At 46.7% G+C, this 26,997-nt stretch overlaps 1 protein-coding gene across 1 annotated transcript in view; it reads right to left on the bottom strand.

The window, feature by feature from the left end:
* Positions 1–423: 423 nt before the first annotated feature.
* Positions 424–26,997, bottom strand: part of LOC149440898 (class I histocompatibility antigen, F10 alpha chain-like) — a 33,903-nt gene continuing 7,329 nt past the window's right edge. The window contains exons 3-6 of the mRNA XM_089658016.1: positions 13,313–13,591; positions 8,171–8,446; positions 6,097–6,201; positions 424–1,034 (exon numbers count right to left, since the gene is read on the bottom strand). Of these exons, the coding sequence (XP_089514142.1) occupies positions 979–1,034; positions 6,097–6,201; positions 8,171–8,446; positions 13,313–13,591 (716 nt within the window). The 3' untranslated portion in view covers positions 424–978. The remainder of the gene's footprint in view (positions 1,035–6,096; positions 6,202–8,170; positions 8,447–13,312; positions 13,592–26,997) is intronic.

The raw sequence follows: 26,997 nt of genomic DNA, 5'->3' as shown, positions 1-26,997 counted from the left end.
TTGATTTTTGTTAACATGTTTTTTTGCTATCACATATGGGACCAATAGCCCCCTACATGATAGCATATAGGTGACACGTCCTCTTTATGGCAAGGGGGGCAGTGTGCGCAAGGAGGGGGGCAGGAGTGGAGAGGAGCGGTGTTCACAGTGAGGGGATGTTGTGAAGCACCAGAGATGTCGCTGTGATTCGGCCCCGCCGCTAAAGTAAACAAAGGGCCGGGGTCGCCCAATGACATCAGTGATCACCCGCCCCTTTCTCTACTTCACTGGCAAATCTGAATGATGGCAAGATCTCTGGTGTTCAAGAGACAAAGGAGCCAGCAATTGCATTCAGAGCGGGCAAGAGAGGGAACCTGTATGTGCACATTGCCCCCCCCCCCACTGTACACACTGCAGCTCTATTTGCACACACTGCCCCCCCCCCCTGTAGCTCAGCCTGGCATTTTTGTTTACATTCAGCTGTCATTCTGGAATCCCTGCTAACAGATGAGTCGCTGATTGTTAGGACGCTGGCAGGTGACGGCTCCTAACAACCAATGCAAACAATGGACCGTATGTCCGTTTACATCAGTTTTGGTCCACTTCTGTGTTTTTTAATTTTTTTTTAACAGAACAAATATAGAGCTATGATCCATTTTAAAAATCAGATCTTAGAGGATGTAAATGGAAGATCGCCCATTCACATCTGATTGTCCATTTTTCATCTGTCAATGGAAGGATGAAGAATGTATACACGGTCCGCCTGTGTGAAAGGGGCGTAATTCTCCTGGATACATGAAGTAGTTGTGATGATATGTACACTTTCACCAGCACATGTCCAAGTTGCAAAACTGTGTTCAGTCTTTAGGATTTGTTATTCCCTCCATCATGAAGGGGTGAAAAAAAAGTGCTAAATAGAACAGGTTCACTTTGACCTCCAGAGCTCAGAATAAACCGACAAGACAAGAGAGCCAACAGAGCAGACCCGGCTGGATATGTTCAGACTCCTTGCTGATTGCTGATCCATCGATAAGTATAAATCACCGGCCGCCATCCTGGAAAGACAGACAGTTTTTATTGGTTGGTTGCACTTTAACCACTTGTCCTCCAGAGGATTTACCCCCCTTCCTGACCAGGCCATTTTTTGCGATACAGCGCTGCATTACTTTAACTGATAGTTGCGCGGTCATGCAACGCTACACCCAGATGAAACTTATGTCCTTTTTTTTCCTCATAAATTGAGCTTTCTTATTTTTTTGCGCTATAAACAAAAAATATATATATTTGACTTTTTGCTATAAAACATATCCAGTAAAAAAAATTTAAAAATCAAATTTCGTCATAAATTTAGGCCAAAAATGTATTCTGCGACACGTCTTGGCTATAAAAAATTCCAATACGTGTAATTAATTGGTTTATGTGAAAGTAATAGTGTCTACAAATGGAATATACTCGATTTTTTCTACTTAATTTTTTTGTTATACTAATAATGGCGGCGATCAACAACTTATAGCGGGGCTGCGGCGGGCATTCTAACAATGGGAGGGGGGGGGGCGGACTGACTAACTGACACTGACATCCCAATGACACTAATACAGTGATCAGTGAAAATAAAAAGCATTGACACTGTACTAATGGCACCTGGCAGAAAGGGGTTAACATTTAGGACGATCAAAGGGTTCACTGTGTGTTCTTTTACAGAGTGTGCTATGTGAGGTTTACTAGGGAAGCATGCTGTTTTGTATTGCTATGCAGAGCAATACAAAGCAGCATGTTGGTTCTGACAGGGGAGAGATCTGTGTTTACATACAGACCTCTCCCCGGTCAGTGGTCCTCGGCAATTGCTGGGTGTCGGTGGGAAATCTCCAGCCAGGACCTGGTGACCTGGACCAGCTGTAGCCACCAATGGTGGCACAGGTACCCTGCACGGAAATGCAAAATCACATCTATATACACACACACATACATATATACACACATGATTTTGCGCAGCCCTGCCGCCCTGTAGTAATACTTCTGCTATAGGGTGGTGGGGAAGCGGTTAATAGAAATCTTCAAATAAAAATGACAAATGTCATTCTAATAGCTGAGACTTTGGAACTTTCATCTTGGCTGTCACCTTTCCTCCGGCAGGGCACAATCTCTGTAATACAAATGGGAATATGTGTGAAAATATTTTAAATTTTTATCATAATATTTTCTTAAAGCAGAACTACGCTGTATCTGAGCACCACAAACCAAAAAGGATATTTAATCTATTTTTGTCATTCAAAGCAAACTCCATGTCTCCATGCTTAGAGTGTTACTAAACCCACAATAGTAAAATCAGTCTGTGTGTACAGTAAAGCATGCTTGTTATACTCACTGTGGAACTTAAGAGGTTGTTCCTCTGCATTGTAATTGCAAAATAATTGCATTTCTATGTTCTGTGTACTGTGGAAGACCAGATATAGTGGATGCCGGGTCCTGGGTTTAGTAACACTTTAATTTGGCTGAGAAATCACTTTGAAAACCACTCCCTAGGATTTCTGACTGCAACCATCTTCAGTAAGGGCAGATGATTCATGTAGCATTTACTTCATGGAATCCATCTGCCCTTAACTCAGGCATACAGAGAGCAGGGTGAGCTTAGCTCAGCAATTCCCTCCTCCCCTCCTTAAGTCTCCTGGGATGTATGACATCATTTGCCTAGTCCTGGAATTAAGGAAGCAATTGAAGTGTAAACAAATAAAAAAAAAAAGTTTAAAACAAGTAAATCTGATATACTTTCCTTTCTATTTAGTAAAGCTGGCAGCATAAGGATGACACATAACCAATGCTGATCGAGAGAGTGAAGTTCCACTGTAAGAATCATTTCTGAAGAGTTCTTCTAGTTTTCACACGCTTGTTGTACCATATTTCTAGCATTTTACATGATATACAGATTTGTAGACTCTCCCTCTAGTTCTTGTCAGTAATAGGAGGATGAGCAGTAGAGGAAAAGTCTACAAATTTAAGTCACAGACTTAGTCACCACTAAGCAGGAAACAGATGCTACGTATGTTATATAGTGGGTGAGTTTGAATAAAGACGTACGTGTGTGTGTGTGTGTGTGTGTGTGTGTGTGTGTGTGTGTGTGTGTGTGTGTGTGTGTGTGTGTGTGTGTGTGTGTGTGTGTGTGTGTGTGTGTGTGTGTGTGTGTGTGTGTGTGTGTGTGTGTGTGTGTGTGTGTGTGTGTGTGTGTGTGTGTGTGTGTGTGTGTGTGTGTGTGTGTGTGTGTGTTGCTACCATTGTCAATAGCCTTGAACATTGTGTTCATTAAGAAACACATCTAAAAGTTGTTTTTTTTTATTTATCTACACGCCCCACTGATACACTATATTGCCAAAAGTATTGGGACCCCCTCCAGATCATGTGATTCAGGTATTCCAATGGCCACAGGTGTATACAATCAAGCCCCTAGGCATGCAGACTGCTTCTACAAACATTTGTGAAAGAATGGGTTACTCCCAGGAGCTCAGTGACTCCAAGCGTGGTCCCGTGATAGGTGGCCACCTGTGCAATAAGTCCATCCGTGACATTTCCTGGCTACTAAATATTCCACGGCCAACTGTTAGTGGGATTATAACAAAGTGGAAGCAACTGGGAACAACAGCAACTCAGCCATGAAGTGGTAGGCCACATAAAATGACAGAACGGGGTCAGCGCGTGCTGACGCGCACAGTGCGCAGAAGTCGCCAACTGTCTGCATAGTCAATAGCAAAAGACCTCCAAACTTCATGTGGCCTTCAGATTAGCACAACAACAGTGTGTAGAGAGCTTCATGGAATGGGTTTCCATGGCCGAGCAGCTGCATCCAAGCCTTACATCACCAAGTGCAATGCAAAGCGTCGGATGCCGTGGTGTAAAGCACATGAAATGGCCTGGTGGTCCAGAATCGACCTGCAGGCCTTGTGTTTGTCACAAGAGCTCTAACACATAAGGGTTGGCAACAGTTGGCAAGTCTCTAAGATCTCTTACAGCAGTCTGTACTCACAAAATGTCCAGGGACAGTTGGTTTCCTCTATCCAAGCGACACCTTTCTCCAATGATACCAATCTAGACCTTCAGCAGACAGCCCCTCAGTCAGCCTTCTGTAGATTCAGCATCCAGGCCCTCAGGTTGCCCACCTGAGGCCTCATGAACAGCATTGCCCTGGAGGGCAGCATCCCTCCAGACTGGACTGATCCTCTGCAGGAAAAGACCTAGAAGCCCACTTTCTCAGAGTATTTAGGCATTTTCCCATCAGCCTTCAGGGTCCTGCTCCCTGGGATTGGCCAGGGCTGCATAAATATTCATACGACCATCTGCATAGCTATACCTATGTTCCAGGGAATTCTCTACTCTCTGAAAGGCAGATGGAGCCACCAGACTAGCATCAGCTGAGTACACTGAACTGACCTAATTAATGAGCTGCACTGGTTGCAACCTCAAATTTCAATGTAATTTTAGCCATAGCTCTTTGACTAAAATGTCATTTTAATTTTAGTAGAATTTTAGTCATCATATTTTAGACTGTGGATGAACGCGTGTGTGGAAAATGCTAACTGACTGGCTGTGCAGGACTATAGAGGGACCCAAATTCAGCAGCAACCCCCAAGGTGGTAGCGCTACAAGTGGAATACATATTTAACCGTTAATGTGCTATTATTATAGGCTGGGGATGGAATATTGTTGCTGATTTAGGAAAGGCCAGAGGAGGGCGCTAAAGAGATAGTGTGATTGAGTGTAATGGGTGGAACTACATAGCAAAAGGAAAGGAATGATGGAGCTGCATCTTTCAGCCAATCCAGCCTTCCGACAGCGTCAGGGGGCTGTGGCTTTAACAGAGAGGCGGAGCTTCAAAGAAAGCAAAAGCTCAGGTAGGTAAACTTACCTGCCTCATATTTTCATTCCGTTTTGATTTGTTGATGAAAATTGCAATTGATTTCCGTCATAGTTTTCATCTATTGCCCTCCAGAGGATTTACCCCCCTCCCTGACCAGGCCATTTTTTGCATTACGGCGCTGCGTTACTTTAAATGACACCTGCGCAGTCGTGCAACGCTGCACCCACATTAAATTTATGTCTTTTTTTTCCCACAAATAGAGCTTTCTTTTGGTGGTATTTGATCACCTGTGCGGTTTTTATTTTGTGCGCTACAAAAAACAAAGATCGACAATTTTGAGAAAAAAACAATATTTTTTACTTTTTGCTATAAAATATATCCAGTAAAAAACAATAAAAAAAAATCAAATTTCATCATAAATTTAGGCCAGAATTTATTCTGCTATGTCTTTGCTAAAAAAAAATCCCAATACGTGAAAATTAATTGGTTTACATGAAAGCTATAGCATTTATAAATGGTGGTATAGATACTGGGATTCATTTTTTATTTTTACTAGTAATAGCGGGGATCAATGACTTATAGCAGGACTGCAGCGGGCATTCTCACACCGGCGGGAACTGACTTGGTGTCACTGACATCCTTAGTGACACCAATACAGTGATCAGTGCTAATAAAAAGCACTGACACTGTACTAATGGCACTGGGCAGGAAGGGGTTAACATGGGGGGTGATCAAAGGGTTAACTGTGTGATATGTGTTTGTGCTTCAATGTAAGCACACTGCTTTGTATGGCTGCTATGCAAAGCCATGCATAGTAGTGTGCAGGAGCTGACAGGGGAGAAAACTGTTTTGTTTACATACAATTCTCTCCCTCTGTTGGTAATCCTGCTCGATCACCGGGTGCCGGCGAGTAATCCGACCTGGAGATTAACAGCCACGGCCGCAAATAGCGGTGTGGGTAGGGCGCACATGCAGCTCGCAAATGCCCCCTTCGCGCACGCCCCCCACCCGGAAATGCAAAACCACATATATATACAGTATATATATGTGATTTTGCGCACACCTGCCATCCTGTAGCAGTATATCTGCTATAGGGTGGCGAGAAAGCGGTTAATTTGAATTTTATGTTTGTTTAATTTTCGGCACTAAAAACATGCAGCTGATGAAAACTATGACCAAAATATTTTCATTTACAAAATGAACACTGGTGCCTGGTGCCTATTTGGTAAATAGAGCTCTGGTCTCTTTGTATCACCTGCCGTATACATTACCTTGGCGTCTGCAGTAAATGATGGCTCCAATAACAGCAAAAATAATCACCACGACCAGAACAGTACCAATAATTATGGGTATTTCATTAATATCTGCACTGGGATCTGAAACGGAAAAATAGAAAACACAACATGTGAGTGATATGGGATACAAAAAAGACAAATGTCCATCATATTAAAAAAAAAGTACTTTTGTGGTGCTACTTCTGAAGGAGCCACTGGCTGTTTTGGGTCCCTCTGCTCTGCACCTGTGATGACCCACCCCTATCTGCACCCTAAAACACAGACACTCCTGTTAAAAGTTTTAAATGAGCTTTAAACAAAAAGGCAAATCCCTGAAAAATAAAGGTTTAGATGAGCAACAATGTGAAGATAACAATACCAGGGAATATCCATTTGCCTCTCAGTGGATCAGGAAGGAATTTTTTCCCTGCAGGAGCAAATTGGATCATGCTTCGCTGGGTTTTTTGCCTTCCTCTGGATCAACTGTGGGTGTAGGATTATAACTTTTTAATTTTTTTTATCGTTGAACTGGATGGACTTTTTACTTTTTTCAGCCAAACTAACTGTAACTATGTAACTATGTAGTGGGACAGAGGCTGCAGCCTGAATATTTATGGAGTTTCTCCTAATGCCTGGGGAGTCAGAACCCAAAAGGTGGGGAAACAACTCACCTTCTTCCTGTGCTTGCATGGGTTTCCTCTGGGAACTCTGGTTTCCTTCCACACTCCAAAGACATGCTGGTAGGTTAACTGGCTCCTGTCTAAATTGTCCCTAGTATGTGTATGTATGAATGTGAGTTAGGGACCTTAGATTGTACACCCCTTGAGGGTTAGGGACTGATGTGAATGTACAATATATATGTAAAGTGCTGAGTAAATTGATTGCGCTATAGAAGTACCTGAAATAAATAAATACATACATACTCAGAAGCCTAGTGGTCTATGTGCAGAGTCTGGGGTCCAGTCGTCTGGAGGAGACCCCTGTGTTGGGGGCTCTGCCGCTGGGGCAGTAGAGAGAAAGATGTGGGAAGCTTCTAGTCTTCGTTCAGCCCAGACTCAGCTAGACTTAGCTTCAGACCCAAAGCAACGCCAGTATAGCCTGTTCAACAGAAAGGCCAGGACAGCAGCCACTCTGGATCTTGGGAAGCCTTAAAAAAGGGGACTGAGTACATGCCAGCCATACACTCAAAGAAAAGAGAAGACAGTGAAGTGCAATACATGTCTGGGACCAGTGGAAAGCTTAAATGCCAAGCAAGTCAGCCAGGAGCACCTCATTATATCTCTATCTTTGGCCTAGAGCAGCCTGGTGCAATACAACCAAGTGCTGTCTCTTCAATCTGCCTTTGTTTGGAACTTTGTTGCTTTGCTTTTGGTGCATTATCGCTTTCACTGTTGCAGTTCAGTTCTTCAGTTTGGATTAGAGTGTCCAGAGACATTAGCAAGTCCTCATTTGCTGTTTGGAGTTTACAGTTCCCCAAGTTTTGGGTATCCCATGTACCCCAAACCCTATCCGAGTTCATTGTTCTCAAAATAAACAACTTAAACTAAAAACCCTAGACTGTTGTCTTGAGTCATTTGGAGATTGTGGAAAATTCCTGTTGCCTGGCTGTGGGTGCTGTGTGGGGGAAAAGGGCCACAATCCAGCGGGTCTTTTGGGGTAGCACTATCCAACTATCAGTCCCCCTCCTCATGCCAGGATGCTAGCTGTAATCCTGGATTCTGATCTGTCCTTTCAGCCACAAATCCAGTCCCTAACCAAAGTGTGTAGACTTCACCTCTGTAAAATCTCCAAAATATGCCCCTTCTGACCAATTAAACCACCAAGATACTCATTCACTCCCTAGTTATTTCTCACCCTGACCTTCCATCAGCTTATCCCTCACAGTTTTTACCTTTTTTACCACTTGCCCCTCCCTATTAGATTGTAAGCCCTCAGGGGCAGGGCCCTCCTAACCCTTTTGTGTTGAATTGAATTGTAACTGTACTGGTTCCCTTTATATTGTAAAGTGCTGTGCAAACTGTTGGCACTTTATAAATCCTGTATAATAATAATAATAATAATAACTTCTCACCCCATGTCACAGGGAGAACATCCTCCAGGCTGCTGTGGTCCACATGACAGGAGTAAGTGTCTCCCTCCTTGGTTGGCACTTCCACACTGACTCTGATCTGATAGGTGCCATCAGGATGGGGGAGAATTGGAGTCCTTTCATCTGAAGGAACATGGTCCTCCCCATTCCTCATCCACTTCACATCCACAGGTCGGGGGTGAAACCCGTACACCAGGCAATGAAGTCTGGTCACATCATCCGACTGACGACGGCCCCACACCTTCACCTCTGGACGCACTGAGAGAGAGAAAACAATATATCTGGTCTACTGACAAATGTAATCAATGTTTATAATGGATATACACCATTAGTATTGGGGGGGCTGCACAGGAGAGGGCTTACTGTATAGTATATATAGTACACAGCAGTGGTTGCAGGGCTTGCTTACACCAGATGCCATTGAAGGCTTTTTTAACCACTTGCCTACTGGAGCAGGTCTGACACTTTTCACAAACCAAACATGTAAATATCTATCTTTTAGCTTTTTGCTAGAAAATTACTTTATATATTTTTAGCAGAGCCCCTAGAGAATAAAATGATGGGTGTTGCACATTTTTATGTCACATGGTATTTCTGCAGAGGTTTGTCAAACGCAATTTAAAAAAAAAATACACTTTACTGAATTTTTTGCACAGAAAAACAATAAAATGCCTAATTGTTAGGTAAAACATAAAAGATGATGTTACGTTGAGTAAATAAATGCCTAGCATATCATGCTTTAAAATTGCGTACGCCCATGGCATGTCACGGCGCCAAACTGCAGCATCTAAAAATCTCCATAGGCAATGATTTAAATGCCTTTACCGGTTACCAGCTTAAAGTTACACAGGAGGCCTGGTACTAGAATTATTACTCTTGCTCTGATGTTCACAAGTGTGGTGCAATCAATGTTTACATATGTGTACGGGAATGATGTATGCGTTTGCATGTGCGTATAAGAATAGGGGGAAGGGGGCACTTTAATTTCTTTTCTTTTTATTCTTTATTTTATTTAAAACATTTTTTTACACTGTTTAATTTTTTTTTTCATTAACAACATCCCTTGTGACAGCATGGCCCGTGACAGGTCCTGTTAATGGAGAGATCTGGGGTCTATTAGACCCCAAATCTCTCCTCTGGCCTCCAAGGCAGCCGATCAAAGACAGATGGGCTGCTTTCCTGGCAGCTAACCAGGTAAACAAAGAGCCAAAACTGGAAGTGACAAAATCCTTTCCGGTTTCTAGGGTCACAGAGAAGGAGGAACAATGTCAGTTCCCCTCTCTCTGTATAGTGCAGCCATTGTTGCCAGTCACAGTAGTCCCCACAGCAGCGGGAAGGGGAGCCCCTTCTGCTGCCTGAAGAAGTGATCGTGTGGCTGTTCAGCCATTCAAATCACTTTTGCTAAAATGCCCTTTGCCAGCTTATAACCGGTAGAACTCATTCCCTCCAAGAATGTCATATGAAGTCTACCTGGGGGGAAGTGGTTAAACACAGTATGAATGCATATGCAAGAAAAAAAACTATATTTCAATCAGCCTAGTTTACATCGTTGTGGTGATTTCATGTACATTTAAAAAACTACAGCATGCTGCACTCCTTGCCTCTGAGCGCTGTGAGTTTACACACTCCTGACCTCTGCACTTTGTATGCTAGACACTCCTGACCCCTGCACTTTGTATGCTAGACACTCCTGACCCCTGCATTCAAATCAGGTGCAGCTGTGCAAAGTAGTTAGTCAGCTTCTAACTTTGGCTTGTTTAATTAAGCTTTGACAAAAAATAAACTGGAAGCTGATTGGTTTCTATGCAGAGTTGCACCAGATTTTGCACTCTCCAGTTTTAGTAAATCAGCTGCAATATGTTACACACCTAACAACTGCACTCTGTGTATTACACACTCTTGATCCCTGCAACCTGTGCATTAGTTGCTTTTGTCCTCTGCAATCTGTGTATTACACTCTCCTAACCTCTGCACTCTGTAGTCAGTTCAATACAAGCTCCTACCTCTGCACACTGTGCATCACACACTCCTGATTCCTGCACTCTGTGTTACACACTCTTGAACCATAGTAGGTTTTACATAACCATACCCTTTAAGCCACTTCCACTGGTACCACAAACTAGCCACACACACAGCTTGCCACAGTATGTACAGTGCACAACATTTCTATCTCATAATGCCCAGGTACAAGGTACAAGTTCAAACAACATACCGGTAATCAGGGTATCTTGCAGGAAGCTCCACAGTTAGACAGCAAAGGTCAATGAGCAACAGTGTCCTCTAGGAAGTCAGGTTGCAGGTAATCCTGTTCTGGCTGTAACTCCGAGACCACAGGTGGGTGGCGGTTAATTGGGCCTTCCATATCTTCGTCACCTGGGTCCAAGTCCGAATCTTCAGTTGATTCTGGACAGTTTGTGGAATTTGCAGGAGTAGCTAGACTATCCATAGTGGCTATACTGGGGCTTCCTGTTTCCATATCAGGAGAGGAGGCAAACACCATTTAACGGGGACTTCCTGCACAGGTGGGAGATCCACAGGATTATTTATCTCCTAATATCCGGCTGGTTTGGCAGAACAGTCTCCACACACAGTTAGCACACAAGGCTTCAGGAGGTTACGATAGAGACATCTCTTAATAGGACTAGGTCCTTCTTAGATCACACCATACACTGGAGTTGGTGAGAAGGGTTGTCATTAAACTCAAAAGGAATTTTTCACCAACAATTGGTCCCCTGGTCATAATTGCAGATCATCTAGGACAGAGTCATTGGCCAAGTTCTTCTGCCTATCCAACACCATCTGCTTGGCATTCTGTAGCCTATTCCAGTGCTCCTGCGCCCAGGTACTAGGTGTTCATGATGTCACATCTTCAGGGGAGCCCAGTTGGAGGACTATAGCATCTGATCATCAGAAAGGGCATGTGACCAGTAGCCCAGTGAACGGTATTGTTGTAGGCCCATCTCAAGGCCCCCACTTGTTGGTGCCATCTGTCTCAGTGCCCTCGTTCAAGAGTCCATAGCATACCCAGTAGGGTGCGGTTGAACTGCTCACAAGCTTCATTACCCTATAGATGTAGGGGGCTGTATGTGACTTCCTGATACCGCTGAAGTGGCACAGCTATGACATAATTACGGCCTTGAAGTTTAGGCCTTGGTCTAGGGTTGCCCCAAATGCTCCCAAATCATTTTAGCTGTGGTTGGGGATGTCTGATCCCTGGTGGGAACTACCATCACAAACTTGGTAAAATAGTTGAAGAAATCTAGTGCGTAACAATACCCCAAGGGAGAGCTAGAGATTGTTAAAAAGTTCATTGTGACCAGCTCAAGGGGCTAAGAGGTGGTGATAGTCATTGTTGTGGTATTCTTAAGAGGAGACTTATGTACAGAGCAAGTTTTGCACTCCCGGCAGACCTTCTGGACCCATTCCAGACAGCTGCGGGCAGAACAAGTACAGTTGTGTTCAAAATAATAGCAGTCAGACATCACTAACCTGATCAATCACTGTTTTTGGTAGATATGATATTTCTACATGGCAAATAATTTACTAGCAGGTGTAGTAGAGTAATAGAAATCCAACAGACCCAACAGTCATGACATGCATGCTGCTGATTGTGTGTAATTGAATCACTAATTGAAAGGGGCATGTTCAAAATAATAGCAGTGTGGAGTTCTATTAGTGAGGTCATTCATTCTTTGAAAAACAGGTGGCAATTATTGCCCTTATTTAAGGAAGGAAGGCAGCAAATGTTGTACATGCTGGTTACAGTGCATTTCTCTCTGAAATTCTAAAGGGAAAATGGGTTGTTCCAGACATTGTTCAGAAGAACAGCGTACCTTGATTAAAAAGTTGATTGGAGAGGGGAAAACATATAAAGAAGTACAGAAAATGATAGGCCGCTCAGCTAAAATGATCGCAAATGCTTTAAAATGGCAACCAAAACCTGAAAGACGTGGAAGAAAGCAAAAAACTACCATTGGAATGGATAGAAGAATAACCAAAATGGCGCGGACTCAGGCAACAATCAGCTCCAGGAAGATCAAAGAAGGTCTGAAGTTACCTGTGAGTACTGTTACAATTAGAAGACGCCTATGTGAAGCCAAGCTATCTGCAAGAAGCCCCCGCAAAGTCCCACTGTTGAAATAAAGACGTGCTGAAGAGGTTACAATTTGCCAAAGAGCACACTGACTGGCCTAAAGAGAAATGGCGCAACATTTTGTGGAGTGATGAAAGTAAGATTGTTCTTTTTGGGTTGAGTGGCCGGAGACAGTTTGTCAGACGACCCCCAAACACTGAATTCAAGCCACAGTACACTGTGAAGACAGTGAAGCATGGTGGTGCAAGCATCATGATATGGGGATGTTTCTCATACTACGGTGTTGGGCCTATTTATCGCATACCAGGGATCATGGATCAGTTTGAATACATCAGAATACTTGAAGAGGTCATGCTGCCTTATGCTGAAGAGGAAATGCCCTTGAAATGGGTGTTCCAACAAAACAACGACCCCAAACACACCAGTAAACGTGCAACATCTTGGTTCCAGACCAACAAGATTGACGTTATAGAGTGGCCAGCCCAATCCCCGGATCTTAATCCAATAGAAAACTTGTGGGGTGACATCAAAAATGCAGTTTCTGAGGCAAAACCAAGAAATAGAGAAGAACTGTGGAATGTAGTCCAATCATCCTGGGCTGGAATACCAAATATTCATTAAGTGATTCAAAGGAAAGCAAAATCTTCAAACATTTTTCAGTTTATATAGTGAATGTTTGAGTTTGTAAAGAAGAATACAAACACTGCTATTTTTTTGAACAGTCTAATATTCACTTTTCTTCCATTTTTTTTAGAGGAACAACACAAATTTGATATATTTTACTACGTGTTTTGATTTGGAATAGAATGTGTAGTGTTCCCAATGCATTTGTGTGTATGGAAATAAAATCTATTAGAAGGATTTTGAGCTTTATTCACTTTTTTTCAACACACTGCTATTATTTTGAACACAACTGTATATGATTTATGTGACTGAATTATGGTGATTAACACTTCTCTGTTTATTATTACTTAAAGTCAATCACCTCTACTGTATATAGAGTGTAGAAAGGTAAAAAGGGATATAGAAACCTCTCTTTTCCAGATCTTCTCTCCCACACTCGATAATCCGCTTAAGTTCTTCCACACATTGATTCTCAAAATAATTCTTCCATATCTCGCCCACTTTCTCTTCTGGACTGTTCCATCTCTGTGTGGTGATCTGAGCCTCATACATGATCGGGATCCAGATCCACCTCTGCGTGTCCAGATATATGAATTCTCTCCCATCATATCTGTGCTGATTATACCCCCTTATGCTGCCGTCATCTCTCAGCTCACAGCCGTACATCCTCTGGGCAATATGAAAACCTGCAAACAACACAAAATTATGTTAGAGTGGAGCAGAACTGTGCTGCCCTATTGTGAAGGGCTTGTGTTGATGGACAAATGCAGCTTGTTTCCAGCTGTTTTCTGCTTGCATTTCAGATGAGATTAAGATGCTTCTTAAAACATTCATAATTCATTGACAGGTGCAATTGATCTGCTTTTTAGCAACATCACGCTGCTTTTGCACATCAGTTGACTTTGGTTCCTTTCATACAAGAGGTCCCATCAGGTCCATTTTTTCAGGAGAACCCTTCATTCTCCTCTATCGGTAGTTGCATGTAAACGCATCCAGCAAAACAAATGGAAGAAGATACATTCCCCTCCATCTGGCCAGATTGGATCGGAGGGAAGTCAGGTGTAAATGGACAGCTTGTCCATTTACTGTACATCCAACTGCCCATACAGCAGAGCAGGCTGTGTTCATGTCTACATAAGCAGAGTGGACATGGATCTGTCATCTGCTTGCTCCACTCAGCTTTGCTCAGCTCAGCTCAGCAGAAAATCAGTGGAAGAGAAAAAAATGGATCTAGCGCATGTGAAAGGGGCCTTATATAAAGAGAGGAGTAGTTCTGAGCCAAATAAAATCCTGTCAATATATACTCTAATATGAACTGAAGGAGCAGTGATGTAGAAGGTGATGACATGGAGGTAGATGTATACATGGAATGTGTGTAAAGGGATCATTTCTAAATGTTCTGTCATCTGATTTGTGCTTAGCAGAGGTCCCCAGAGCACTAGACTTGCAGTATTTTCTGTTTTCCATTTTGAATGTCTGGTATGTCAGGGAATGCCTGAACGGTTAATTCAGTCAGCTATGCCGATCGTTTAATTGATCCATGGACAACAGTGCCTCCAATGTAAAAATAATTTGTGAAATTGAATTACAGTAACTCCATTATTCCAGAGTTATTTTACCATGCAGAAATCCTTGAATAACATGATAAGATGGGTGTAAGTATGGACTGAGACTATCAAAAATAAATTAATATTTATTTGACAGAAGTCACTTTACAAACACCAGTCAGATTGGGATATGCATAGACAACAAGGTGTTTGCACCTAAGAGGTTCTAAAATTATCTGTTACAGTAGAATATATATATATATATATATTAGATTTAATTAAGTAATTAATTTCCCCTTTTGGATATTCTAACTTATTTTTTATAAACTTTGCCAGATAAAGCTCTGCATTTAACTAACAAACTTGGCCTGTGAGCCTGCTATAGTTGAACTCCCGGGTGAAGTATATCTAAAGTTATGCCAATACGGCAAATTAAAATGACCAAATTTTGAGGTGTTTAGGATGTCTAATGGGGTAGCAAATCAGCTAGTTTAAAATTATTGAAAACAGAAAAATCAATAAGAGAAATGGAAACTATAGTTACCCTTCCACATGTGAGTGTAGGCTTTGAAATGACTGCTGGCCAGACCCTCAGATGGCTACAGATCACTGGGTGGAGTTGGTCATCCCCAAGTGGCATCTAACTATGCTGGGGTTGTGTGACCTGGCTTCAATGAAGTGTGTCCCCCTTCAGGTGATGCGATGTGATTGTCATCCTTTCCTATCTACCTGACTTGTCATATATTCATTTGTACACAATACATTAACAAAAGCCGGGGTGGCCCAGAAGGTGTAACCTTATTTCTTATTGGTGGACTTGTTTGCTAACCAATTACGTGCCTATTCAAGCATTAGCTCCCTTGGCCATTGGGAGGCACTCCGAGACTAGAAATCTCTATATTCAGATTTTCAGGGAGAATGAATTTTCTATAACACCTCATCCTTTATATTAACTTATCTTTTACATGGTAAATTAATCATTTTCTATAAAGGGTTCAACTATATTAGTTGACCTGAAAACATAAAATGCCTTTGAGGGCCTGGTAGCCATATTTATGATTATTTATCTTTCTGATCTTAGCTACATGATGTGTAAACTTGTACATAACAGTCCATAATTAAAATAATGATACACAGAGAATAATAACATAAGATTATCTGCATGCTTTGCCCTAGCATTTGAATATGGTTACATTGTAACACATACATACTGTATCTAAAATAATGATTCTGAATAAACACATTTTAGCAATATTAAGAAACCCTTTTTTTTGGCAATGGGATATTTTGTGAGGATAAAGCACTTTTGCATCTGATCAACATGTAGACATTGCAATGTTGTTTCACCATATAGTCATTATAAATATGTAAATGATAATTACAGTTATTTTGCCTGGTAAAAGAGTTTATCATACATCAGTCCCTAAACAGTCCTTTGTAGGGGATATGATACTTTTCATGAATATACTTTGTATATTACCACGCTGCCAAAGGGTCCTAACCATGTGACTTGTAATATGGTTCATGACATCAATTTATGTTATATGAATTATAAGTAGAGATGAGCGAATCGAAGTAGGCGAAGTGGAATTCGTTTCGAATATTAGAAAAATTTCGATTCACGCCGAATCCGAAAATTAGCAGACTTCGGATGCGCGAATCGAAATTTTTCCTAAAATGGCGGCGACATGTGCGGCGACGGAGCGGGGATGTCTGGGAAGGCGCGCAGACAAGGCGCGCTGACCCATAATGCATTCATTCATGACATGTGATCGCATTAGCCAATCAGCAGCCAGCCAGCCAGCACTGTGTAATGGTCGAGCTATAAATGGCGGCCATTTTAGAATTCTCCATTTGCCTCCAGTCATTCAAGAGAGGCAGACCTGGCTGTATTGAGGGAGAGAGTTAGGGACACAGAAACGTTACTTAGGGACACAGAAACATTACTTAGGGCCACAGAAACGTTACTTAGGGCCACAGAAACGTTACTTAGGGCCACAGAACCGTTACTTAGGGCCACAGAACCGTTACTTAGGGCCACAGAAACGTTACTTAGGGCCACAGAATCGTTACTTAGGGCCACAGAAACGTTACTTAGGGCCACAGAAACGTTACTTAGGGCCACAGAATCGTTACTTAGGGCCACAGAAACGTTACTTAGGAACACAGAATTGTTACTCAGGGACAGACAGTGAATTGTTACTCAAGAACAGACACTGAATTGTTACTCAGGGACAGACACAGAATTGTTACTGAGGGACACAGAATTGTTACTGAGGGACACAGAATTGTTACTCAGGGACAGACACAGAATTGTTACTCAGGGACAGACACAGAATTGTTACTCAGGGACAGACACAGAATTGTTACTCAGGGACAGACACAGAATTGTTACTGAGGGACACAGAATTGTTACTGAGGGACACAGAATTGTTACTCAGGGACAGACACAGAATTGTTACTCAGGGACAGACACAGAATTGTTACTCAGGGACAGACACAGAATTGTTACTGAGGGACACAGAATTGTTACTGAGGGACACAGAATTGTTACTCAGGGACACAGAATTGTTACTCAGGGACACAGAATTGTTACTGAGGGACACAGAATTGTTACTGAGGGACACAGAATTGTTACTCAGGGACAGACACAGAATTGTTACTGAGGGACACAGAATTGTTACTGAGGGACACAGAATTTTTACTCAGGGACAGACACAGAATTGTTACTCAGGGACAGACACAGAATTGTTACTGAGGGACACAGAATTGTTACTGAGGGACACAGAATTGTTACTCAGGGACACAGAACTGTTACTCAGGGACACAGAACTGTTACTCAGGGACAGACACAGAATTGTAACTGAGGGACACAGAATTGTTACTGAGGGACACAGAATTGTTACTCAGGGACAGACACAGAATTGTTACTGAGGGACACAGAACTGTTACTCAGGGACACAGAACTGTTACTCAGGGACACAGAACTGTTACTCAGGGACACAGAATTGTTACTCTGGGACAGACACAGAATTGTTACTGAGGGACACAGAATTGTTACTGAGGGACACAGAATTGTTACTGAGGGACACAGAATTGTTACTCAGGGACAGACACAGAATTGTTACTGAGGGACACAGAATTGTTACTCAGGGACAGACACAGAATTGTTACTGAGGGACACAGAATTGTTACTGAGGGACACAGAATTTTTACTCAGGGACAGACACAGAATTGTTACTCAGGGACAGACACAGAATTGTTACTGAGGGACACAGAATTGTTACTGAGGGACACAGAATTGTTACTGAGGGACACAGAATTGTTACTCAGGGACACAGAACTGTTACTCAGGGACACAGAACTGTTACTCAGGGACAGACACAGAATTGTAACTGAGGGACACAGAATTGTTACTGAGGGACACAGAATTGTTACTGAGGGACACAGAATTGTTACTGAGGGACACAGAATTGTTACTCAGGGACAGACACAGAATTGTTACCGAGGGACACAGAATTGTTACTCAGGGACAGACACAAAATTGTTACTCAGGGACAGACACAGAATTGTTACTCAGGGACAGACACAGAATTGTTACTGAGGGACACAGAATTGTTACTGAGGGACACAGAATTGTTACTGAGGGACACAGAATTGTTACTCAGGGACACAGAATTGTTACTCAGGGACAGACACAGAATTATTACTGAGGGACACAGAATTGTTACTGAGGGACACAGAATTGTTACTGAGGGACACAGAATTGTTACTCAGGGACACAGAATTGTTACTCAGGGACACCGAATTGTTACTCAGGGACAGACACAGAATTGTTACTGAGGGACACAGAATTGTTACCGAGGGACACAGAATTGTTACTCAGGGACACAGAATTGTTACTCAGGGACACAGAATTGTTACTCAGGGACAGACACATAATTGTTACTGAGGGACACAGAATTGTTACTGAGGGACACAGAATTGTTACTGAGGGACACATAATTGTTACTCAGGGACACAGAATTGTTACTCAGAGACAGACACATAATTGTTACTGAGGGACACAGAATTGTTACTGAGGGACACAGAATTGTTACTCAGGGACACAGAATTGTTACTCAGGGACACAGAATTGTTACTCAGGGACAGACACAGAATTGTTACTGAGGGACACAGAATTGTTACTGAGGGACACAGAATTGTTACTCAGGGACACAGAATTGTTACTCAGGGACACATAATTGTTACTCAGGGACACAGAATTGTTACTCAGGGACAGACACAGAATTGTTACTGAGGGACACAGAATTGTTACTGAGGGACACAGAATTGTTACTCAGGGACACAGAATTGTTACTCAGGGACAGACACAGAATTGTTACTGAGGGACACAGAATTGTTACTGAGGGACACAGAATTGTTACTGAGGGACACAGAATTGTTACTGAGGGACACAGAATTGTTACTCAGGGACACAGAATTGTTACTGAGGGACACAGAATTGTTACTCAGGGACACAGAATTGTTACTCAGGGACAGACACAGAATTGTTACTGAGGGACACAGAATTGTTACTGAGGGACACAGAATTGTTACTGAAGGACACAGAATTGTTACTCAGGGACACAGAATTGTTACTCAGGGACAGACACATAATTGTTACTGAGGGACACAGAATTGTTACTGAGGGACACAGAATTGTTACTCAGGGACACAGAATTGTTACTCAGGGACACAGAATTGTTACTCAGGGACAGACACATAATTGTTACTGAGGGACACAGAATTGTTACTGAGGGACACAGAATTGTTACTGAGGGACACAGAATTGTTACTCAGGGACAGACACAGAATTGTTACTGAGGGACACAGAATTGTTACTCAGGGACACAGAATTGTTACTCAGGGACACAGAATCGTTGAATTAAAGAGTATGTCAGACAACACGCAGAGGAGTGGCAGAGGAGGCAATGTTTTAGGAGCGAGCAGACGTGGCAGCAGAGGAAGGGGTCGAGGCAGCACTAGTCGCAGCCAGAGGCCAGTGCTCCCGGTGTCATCCAGCGGTCGTGTCTCCACCGACAACCCTGCCGTCATCGATTGGTTGGCTCGGTCGTCTTCCTCTTCCCAGGTCACCTCTGACACCTACAGCCAACGGTCGGTGTGTACGTCAGACACAACCGTTAGTTGGCATGGCCCGGGAGCAAGCCCACTGAAATCACGTGTCCTCTACCTGCCCCTGTCCTTTGGTGTTCCCTCACGAAGCGAAGTATCGCATGCTGTGGGCTCAGCCCCACTGTACAGTGAGGACGAGCTAACAGAGGGCGGTCAGGAACGGGGGGAGACATCCGCCTCTTCAGCAGCCAGTCGAAGAAGTACTGGCGAGGAGAGTGGCTCGGTAGCCGGTCTAGAGACAGGTCTGTCTCCTGACCCACACGCAGCCGAGGGGGCTAGTAGTGAGGCGGAGACCCTAATTGATGATGATGAGGCTGATCGCACTTGGCAGCCTCGTCGTCATCAGGCTATTGCTTCCGCATCATCAGGAGAAGAGGGTGCCAGCTTGGCAGCGAGCAAAGCAGTCGGTGGGTTGCCCAGGAGGCAGCAGGGTCGCAGCGGTGTCAGTGGAGGCAACGGCCACGGAGTAGAGCACCAGCTCCACTGCAGCCTACCACCACGGCCAGTAGTGGTGCCGGTGCGCACGGAGGAAGTAGCAGTCAGCCAGTGAGGAGTAGCGGGGGCAAAGTTTCCTACTCGGCGGTGTGGCAATTTTTCGTCAAGCCGCCCGAGGAAGTAAACGTAGCCGTATGTCGACTATGTGGCCAGAAAGTCAAGCGTGGCCAGGGGGCCCATGTTGGGACTACAGCGTTGCGTCAGCATATGCAGCGTCGCCATTTGGTGGCCTGGGAAAACCGTGATAAAGATACGGCGGTTCTGCCTGCCCCAGCCCCCGCTCCATCACCCACTCCGTTACTTGCTCCGTCACCCAACGTCAATCGCCCTCTATCAGCCAGTCAAGGCTCCAACACCTCTGCTGAGGGGAGTTGTCGTTCGTTGCCATCTTCCGCTCGTTCAGATGCTCCTTCTCCTGCTACTCCTCTTCACGGATTCCGTCAGCAGTCTTTCTTGGAATCCGTTTCCAAGAGACAACAGTTTGCGAGCACGCACCCGACGGTGCAGAAGCTGAACGTCCTCCTGTCCAAGTTGCTGGTGCTGCAGTCCCTCCCTTTCCAAGTGGTGGACTCAGCACCTTTCCGAGAAATGATGGCTTTTGCCGCGCCGCGGTGGAGAGTGCCAAGCCGTCATTTCTTCGCCAAAAAGGCAGTGCCAGCCCTGCATTCACATGTAGAAGAGATGGTGGGCCAGTCTTTGAGCATGTCGGTCTCTGCCAAAGTGCACGGCAGCACCGACGTGTGGAGCTGTAACTACGGTCAGGGACAGTACATGTCATTTACGGCCCACTGGGTGAACGTGGTGCCGGCACAGCCGCACCAGCAACTTGGACAGGTCATGACGCTTTTGCCTCCACGTTTGCACGTCCTGGTCCAGCAAAGATGTCCGCCTCTACCACCCCCGTGCCAAGTCCCATTACCCGACCGGCATATCACATGTGCAGGGCGCAACGGTGTCACGCTGTGCTGCACCTGGTATGCCTTGGCGAACGTAGTCACACAGGGGAGGAACTTCTGAGTGTAATGAACAGAGAAATCGACAGATGGCTGTCTCCGCGCAAACTGAAAATCGGAACCATGTTGACCGACAACGGAAAGAACATGGTGTCTGCTCTGCGTCAAGGAAGGTTGTGCCATGCGCCATGCATGGCTCACGTGTTCAATCTGGTTGTCAAGCGGTTCCTAAAATCCACCATCCCACTGCAAGACATTCTTAAAATGTCACGTAAACTTTGCATGCATTTCAGCCATTCCTACACCGCAAAGCACACCCTCCTTGAGCTGCAGCGGCAGAACGGAATTCCACAGCATCGCCTGATCTGCGACGTTGCAACAAGGTGGAATTCAACCCTACACATGTTAGACCGCCTTTACGAACAGCGAAAGGCCATCACCGATTTCCTGATGTTACAAGCGGATAAAGGTACTCCCCTGTGTAACTTCGATGTCAGCCATTGGCAGCTCATGCGTGATACCTGCCGCTTGCTCAGGCCCTTTGAGGAGGCCACGCTATTCGTGAGTCGGCAGGACTATGGGATGAATGACGTCATTCCTCTGTTGCACGTCCTGGAACAAATGCTGTTAACAATGGCTGGTCAGGGTGTGGTAGACGTGGCGCACAGATCTCAACGCCACATGACCCCTGTGGGGGCAGGACAGGAAGAAGAGGAGGAGGTAGAGGAGGACATTGGTGCTCAGGAATTATTGAGTGAAATGGGTGGTTTTTCCACTCAGCGGACAGGAGTGGAGGAGCAGGAGCATCTGGTAGAGGAGGAGGAGGAGGAGACAGAGGACCCAGACGCACCGTGGCAGTATGCTGTGGAGATGGAGGCAGGGAGTCCCTCGCATTCCTTGGCACAAATGGCCCATAGCATGCTCGGTTGCTTGCGTAGCGACAGCAGAATAATAACCATCAGACAGAGGGATGACTTTTGGCTGTCCACCTTGTTGGACCCTCGCTACCGTTCCAAAATGGTGGCCTTTTTCACACCTGCTGAGAGGGAGGCCAAAATAACGTACTATAAAAACCACCCATGTAGTCAGTTGGTCTCTGCCTTTCTGCGCCAACGTCCATCCTCAGACACTGTGGGCCCTGTGCGCTCGCATTCCGCTGCCATGGCAACAGGGGAGGGGTGGGAGGAGCAGTGGCAGCTCCACCAGCAGCGGCTGCCTCAGTCTGCAGTCGATGATGAGTAGCTTTCTTCACCAGCGCAGTGAGGAAACTACTATCCAGCCGCAGCAGCAGCATCAGGTGGACCTGGAGCAGGAGCTCAAACAACAGGCTTGGGCCTACTTGGACAGCACCCTGCCAACCGAGGTAGACAATCCCCTTGACTACTGGGCAACGAAACTTGACCTTTGGCCCCAACTAGCTGAATTTGCCCTTGAAAGGCTGTCATGCCCGGCCAGTAGCGTGGCATCGGAGCGCGTGTTTAGTGCGGCAGGAGGTATTGTAACTCCGCGGAGGACACGACTGTCCACCCAAAGTGTGGAGAGACTCACGTTTGTGAAAATGAATCAGGCGTGGATTAGTCTGGATTTCAAACCACCAGTTCCTGACACAACTGACTAAATCCGCCATGAATCATGCCCCTGCCATGTGCCACTTTCAGGTCTCCTCACACTGCTGCTGGGTTCCATTTTGTCATAGGGTGCTGGCAGATTACGGGCCTCCCATTGCTGCTGCCAGGCCTGTAATCTGCCATGGGCCCCTGTACCGCCTCCTCACGCTGCTGCCAGGTCCACAGTGTGTCATGGGTCCCTGTACGGCTTCCCATTGCTGCTGTCTCCATCGCCACACTCTGCCATGTGCCACTTTCAGGTCTCCTCACACTGCTGCTGGGTTCCATTTTGTGATAGGGTGCTGGCAGATTACGGGCCTCACATTGCTGCGGCCAGGCCCCCAATCTGCCATGGGCCCCTGTACCGCCTCCTCATGCTGCTGCCAGGTCCACAGTGTGTCATGGGTCCCTGTACGGCTTCCCATTGCTGCTGTCTCCATCGCCACACTCTGCCATGTGCCACTTTCAGGTGTCTTCACACTGCTGCTGGGTTCCATTTTGTGATAGGATGCTGGCAGATTACGGGCCTCCCATTGCTGCGGCCAGGCCCCTAATCTGCCATGGGCCCCCGTACCGCCTCCTCACGCTGCTGCCAGGTCCACAGTGTGTCATGGGTCCCTGTACCGCCTCCCATTGCTGCTGTCTCCATCGCCACACTCTGCCATGTGCCACTTTCAGGTCTCCTCATACTGCTGCTGTGTTCCATTTTGTGATAGGATGCTGGCAGATTACGGGCCTCCCATTGCTGCGGCCAGGCCCCTAATCTGCCATGGGCCTCCGTACCGCCTCCTCACGCTGCTGCCAGGTCCACAGTGTCTCATGGGTCCCTGTACGGCCTCCCATTGCTGCTGTCTCCATCGCCACACTCTGCCATGTGCCACTTTCAGGTCTCCTCACACTGCTGCTGGGTTCCATTTTGTCATAGGATGCTGGCAGATTACGGGCCTCACATTGCTGCGGCCAGGCCCCTAATCTGCCATGGGCCCCTGTACCGCCTCCTCACGCTGCTGCCAGGTCCACAGTGTGTCATGGGTCCCTGTACGGCCTCCCATTGCTGCTGTCTCCATCGCCACACTCTGCCATGTGCCACTTTCAGGTCTCCTCACACTGCTGCTGGGTTCCATTTTGTCATAGGATGCTGGCAGATTACGGGCCTCCCATTGCTGCGGCCAGGCCCCTAATCTGCCATGGGCCCCCGTACCGCCTCCTCACGCTGCTGCCAGGTCCACAGTGTGTCATGGGTCCCTGTACGGCCTCCCATTGCTGCTGTCTCCATCGCCACACTCTGCCATGTGCCACTTTCAGGTGTCTTCACACCGCTGCTGGGTTCCATTTTGTGATAGGATGCTGGCAGATTACGGGCCTCCCATAGCTGCTGCAAGGCCCCTAATCTGCCATGGGCCCCTGTACCGCCTCCTCATGCTGCTGCCAGGTCCACAGTGTGTCATGCCATGTGCCACTTTCAGGTCTCCTCACACTCCTGCTGGGTTCCATTTTGTCATAGGATGCTGGCAGATTACGGGCCTCCCATAGCTGCTGCCAGGCCCCTAATCTGCCATGGGCCCCTGTACCGCCTCCTCATGCTGCTGCCAGGTCCACAGTGTGTCATGCCATGTGCCACTTTCAGGTCTCCTCACACTGCTGGTGTGTTCCATTTTGTCATAGGGTGCTGGCAGATTATGGGCCTCCCATAGCTGCTGCCAGGCCCCTAATCTGCCATGGGCCCCTGTACCGCCTCCTCATGCTGCTGCCAGGTCCACAGTGTGTCATGCCATGTGCCACTTTCAGGTCTCCTCACACTGCTGCTGTGTTCCATTTTGTGATAGGATGCTGGCACATTACGGGCCTCCCATAGCTGCTGCCAGGCCCCTAATCTGCCATGGGCCCCTGTACCGCCTCCTCATGCTGCTGCCAGGTCCACAGTGTCTCATGGGTCCCTGTACCGCCTCCCATTGCTGCTGTCTCCATCGCCACTCTCTGCCATGTGCCACTTTCAGGTCTCCTCACACTCCTGCTGGGTTCCATTTTGTCATAGGATGCTGGCAGATTACGGGCCTCCCATTGCTGCTGCCAGGCCCCTAATCTGCCATGGGCCCCTGTACCGCCTCCTCATGCTGCTGCCAGGTCCACAGTGTGTCATGCCATGTGCCACTTTCAGGTCTCCTTACACTGCTGGTGTGTTCCATTTTGTCATAGGGTGCTGGCAGATTACGGGCCTCCCATAGCTGCTGCCAGGCCCCTAATCTGCCATGGGCCCCTGTACCGCCTCCTCATGCTGCTGCCAGGTCCACAGTGTGTCATGCCATGTGCCACTTTCAGGTCTCCTCACACTGCTGGTGTGTTCCATTTTGTCATAGGGTGCTGGCAGATTACGGGCCTCCCATAGCTGCTGCCAGGCCCCTAATCTGCCATGGGCCCCTGTACCGCCTCCTCATGCTGCTGCCAGGTCCACAGTGTGTCATGCCATGTGCCACTTTCAGGTCTCCTCACACTCCTGCTGGGTTCCATTTTGTCATAGGATGCTGGCAGATTACGGGCCTCCCATAGCTGCTGCCAGGCCCCTAATCTGCCATGGGCCCCCGTACCGCCTCCTCATGCTGCTGCCAGGTCCACAGTGTCTCATGGGTCCCTGTACCGCCTCCCATTGCTGCTGTCTCCATCGCCACACTCTGCCATGTGCCACTTTCAGGTCTCCTCACACTCCTGCTGGGTTCCATTTTGTCATAGGATGCTGGCAGATTACGGGCCTCCCATAGCTGCTGCCAGGCCCCTAATCTGCCATGGGCCCCTGTACCGCCTCCTCACGCTGCTGCCAGGTCCACAGTGTCTCATGGGTCCCTGTACCGCCTCCCATTGCTGCTGTCTCCATCGCCACACTCTGCCATGTGCCACTTTCAGGTCTCCTCACACTCCTGCTGGGTTCCATTTTGTCATAGGATGCTGGCAGATTACGGGCCTCCCATAGCTGCTGCCAGGCCCCTAATCTGCCATGGGCCCCTGTACCGCCTCCTCATGCTGCTGCCAGGTCCACAGTGTGTCATGCCATGTGCCACTTTCAGGTCTCCTCACACTGCTGGTGTGTTCCATTTTGTCATAGGGTGCTGGCAGATTACAGGCCTCCCATTGCTGCTGCCAGGCCCCTAATCTGCCATGGGCCCCCGTACCGCCTCCTCACGCTGCTGCCAGGTCCACAGTGTGTCATGGGTCCCTGTACGGCCTCCCATTGCTGCTGTCTCCATCGCCACACTCTGCCATGTGCCACTTTCAGGTCTCCTCACACTGCTGCTGGGTTCCATTTTGTCATAGGATGCTGGCAGATTACGGTCCTCACATTGCTGCGGCCAGGCCCCTAATCTGCCATGGGCCCCTGTACCGCCTCCTCACGCTGCTGCCAGGTCCACAGTGTGTCATGCCATGTGCCACTTTCAGGTCTCCTCACACTGCTGGTGTGTTCCATTTTGTCATAGGGTGCTGGCAGAGTACGGGCCTCCCATAGCTGCTGCCAGGCCCCTAATCTGCCATGGGCCCCTGTACCGCCTCCTCATGCTGCTGCCAGGTCCACAGTGTGTCATGCCATGTGCCACTTTCAGGTCTCCTCACACTCCTGCTGGGTTCCATTTTGTCATAGGATGCTGGCAGATTACGGGCCTCCCATAGCTGCTGCCAGGCCCCTAATCTGCCATGGGCCCCCGTACCGCCTCCTCATGCTGCTGCCAGGTCCACAGTGTCTCATGGGTCCCTGTACCGCCTCCCATTGCTGCTGTCTCCATCGCCACACTCTGCCATGTGCCACTTTCAGGTCTCCTCACACTCCTGCTGGGTTCCATTTTGTCATAGGATGCTGGCAGATTACGGGCCTCCCATAGCTGCTGCCAGGCCCCTAATCTGCCATGGGCCCCTGTACTGCCTCCTCATGCTGCTGCCAGGTCCACAGTGTGTCATGCCATGTGCCACTTTCAGGTCTCCTCACACTGCTGGTGTGTTCCATTTTGTCATAGGGTGCTGGCAGATTACGGGCCTCCCATAGCTGCTGCAAGGCCCCTAATCTGCCATGGGCCCCTGTACCGCCTCCTCATGCTGCTGCCAGGTCCACAGTGTGTCATGCCATGTGCCACTTTCAGGTCTCCTCACACTCCTGCTGGGTTCCATTTTGTCATAGGATGCTGGCAGATTACGGGCCTCCCATAGCTGCTGCCAGGCCCCTAATCTGCCATGGGCCCCTGTACCGCTTCCTCATGCTGCTGCCAGGTCCACAGTGTGTCATGCCATGTGCCACTTTCAGGTCTCCTCACACTGCTGCTGGGTTCCATTTTGT

Source organism: Staurois parvus, unplaced genomic scaffold, assembly GCF_062004578.1.
Source record: "Staurois parvus isolate SC_StPar_1 unplaced genomic scaffold, SC_StPar_1.0 ptg001049l, whole genome shotgun sequence".
In the NCBI taxonomy this organism is placed as follows: Eukaryota; Metazoa; Chordata; class Amphibia; order Anura; family Ranidae; genus Staurois; species Staurois parvus.
Note: the sequence above shows the minus strand (reverse complement) of the source record. Positions and strands in the feature narration are given on the sequence as shown.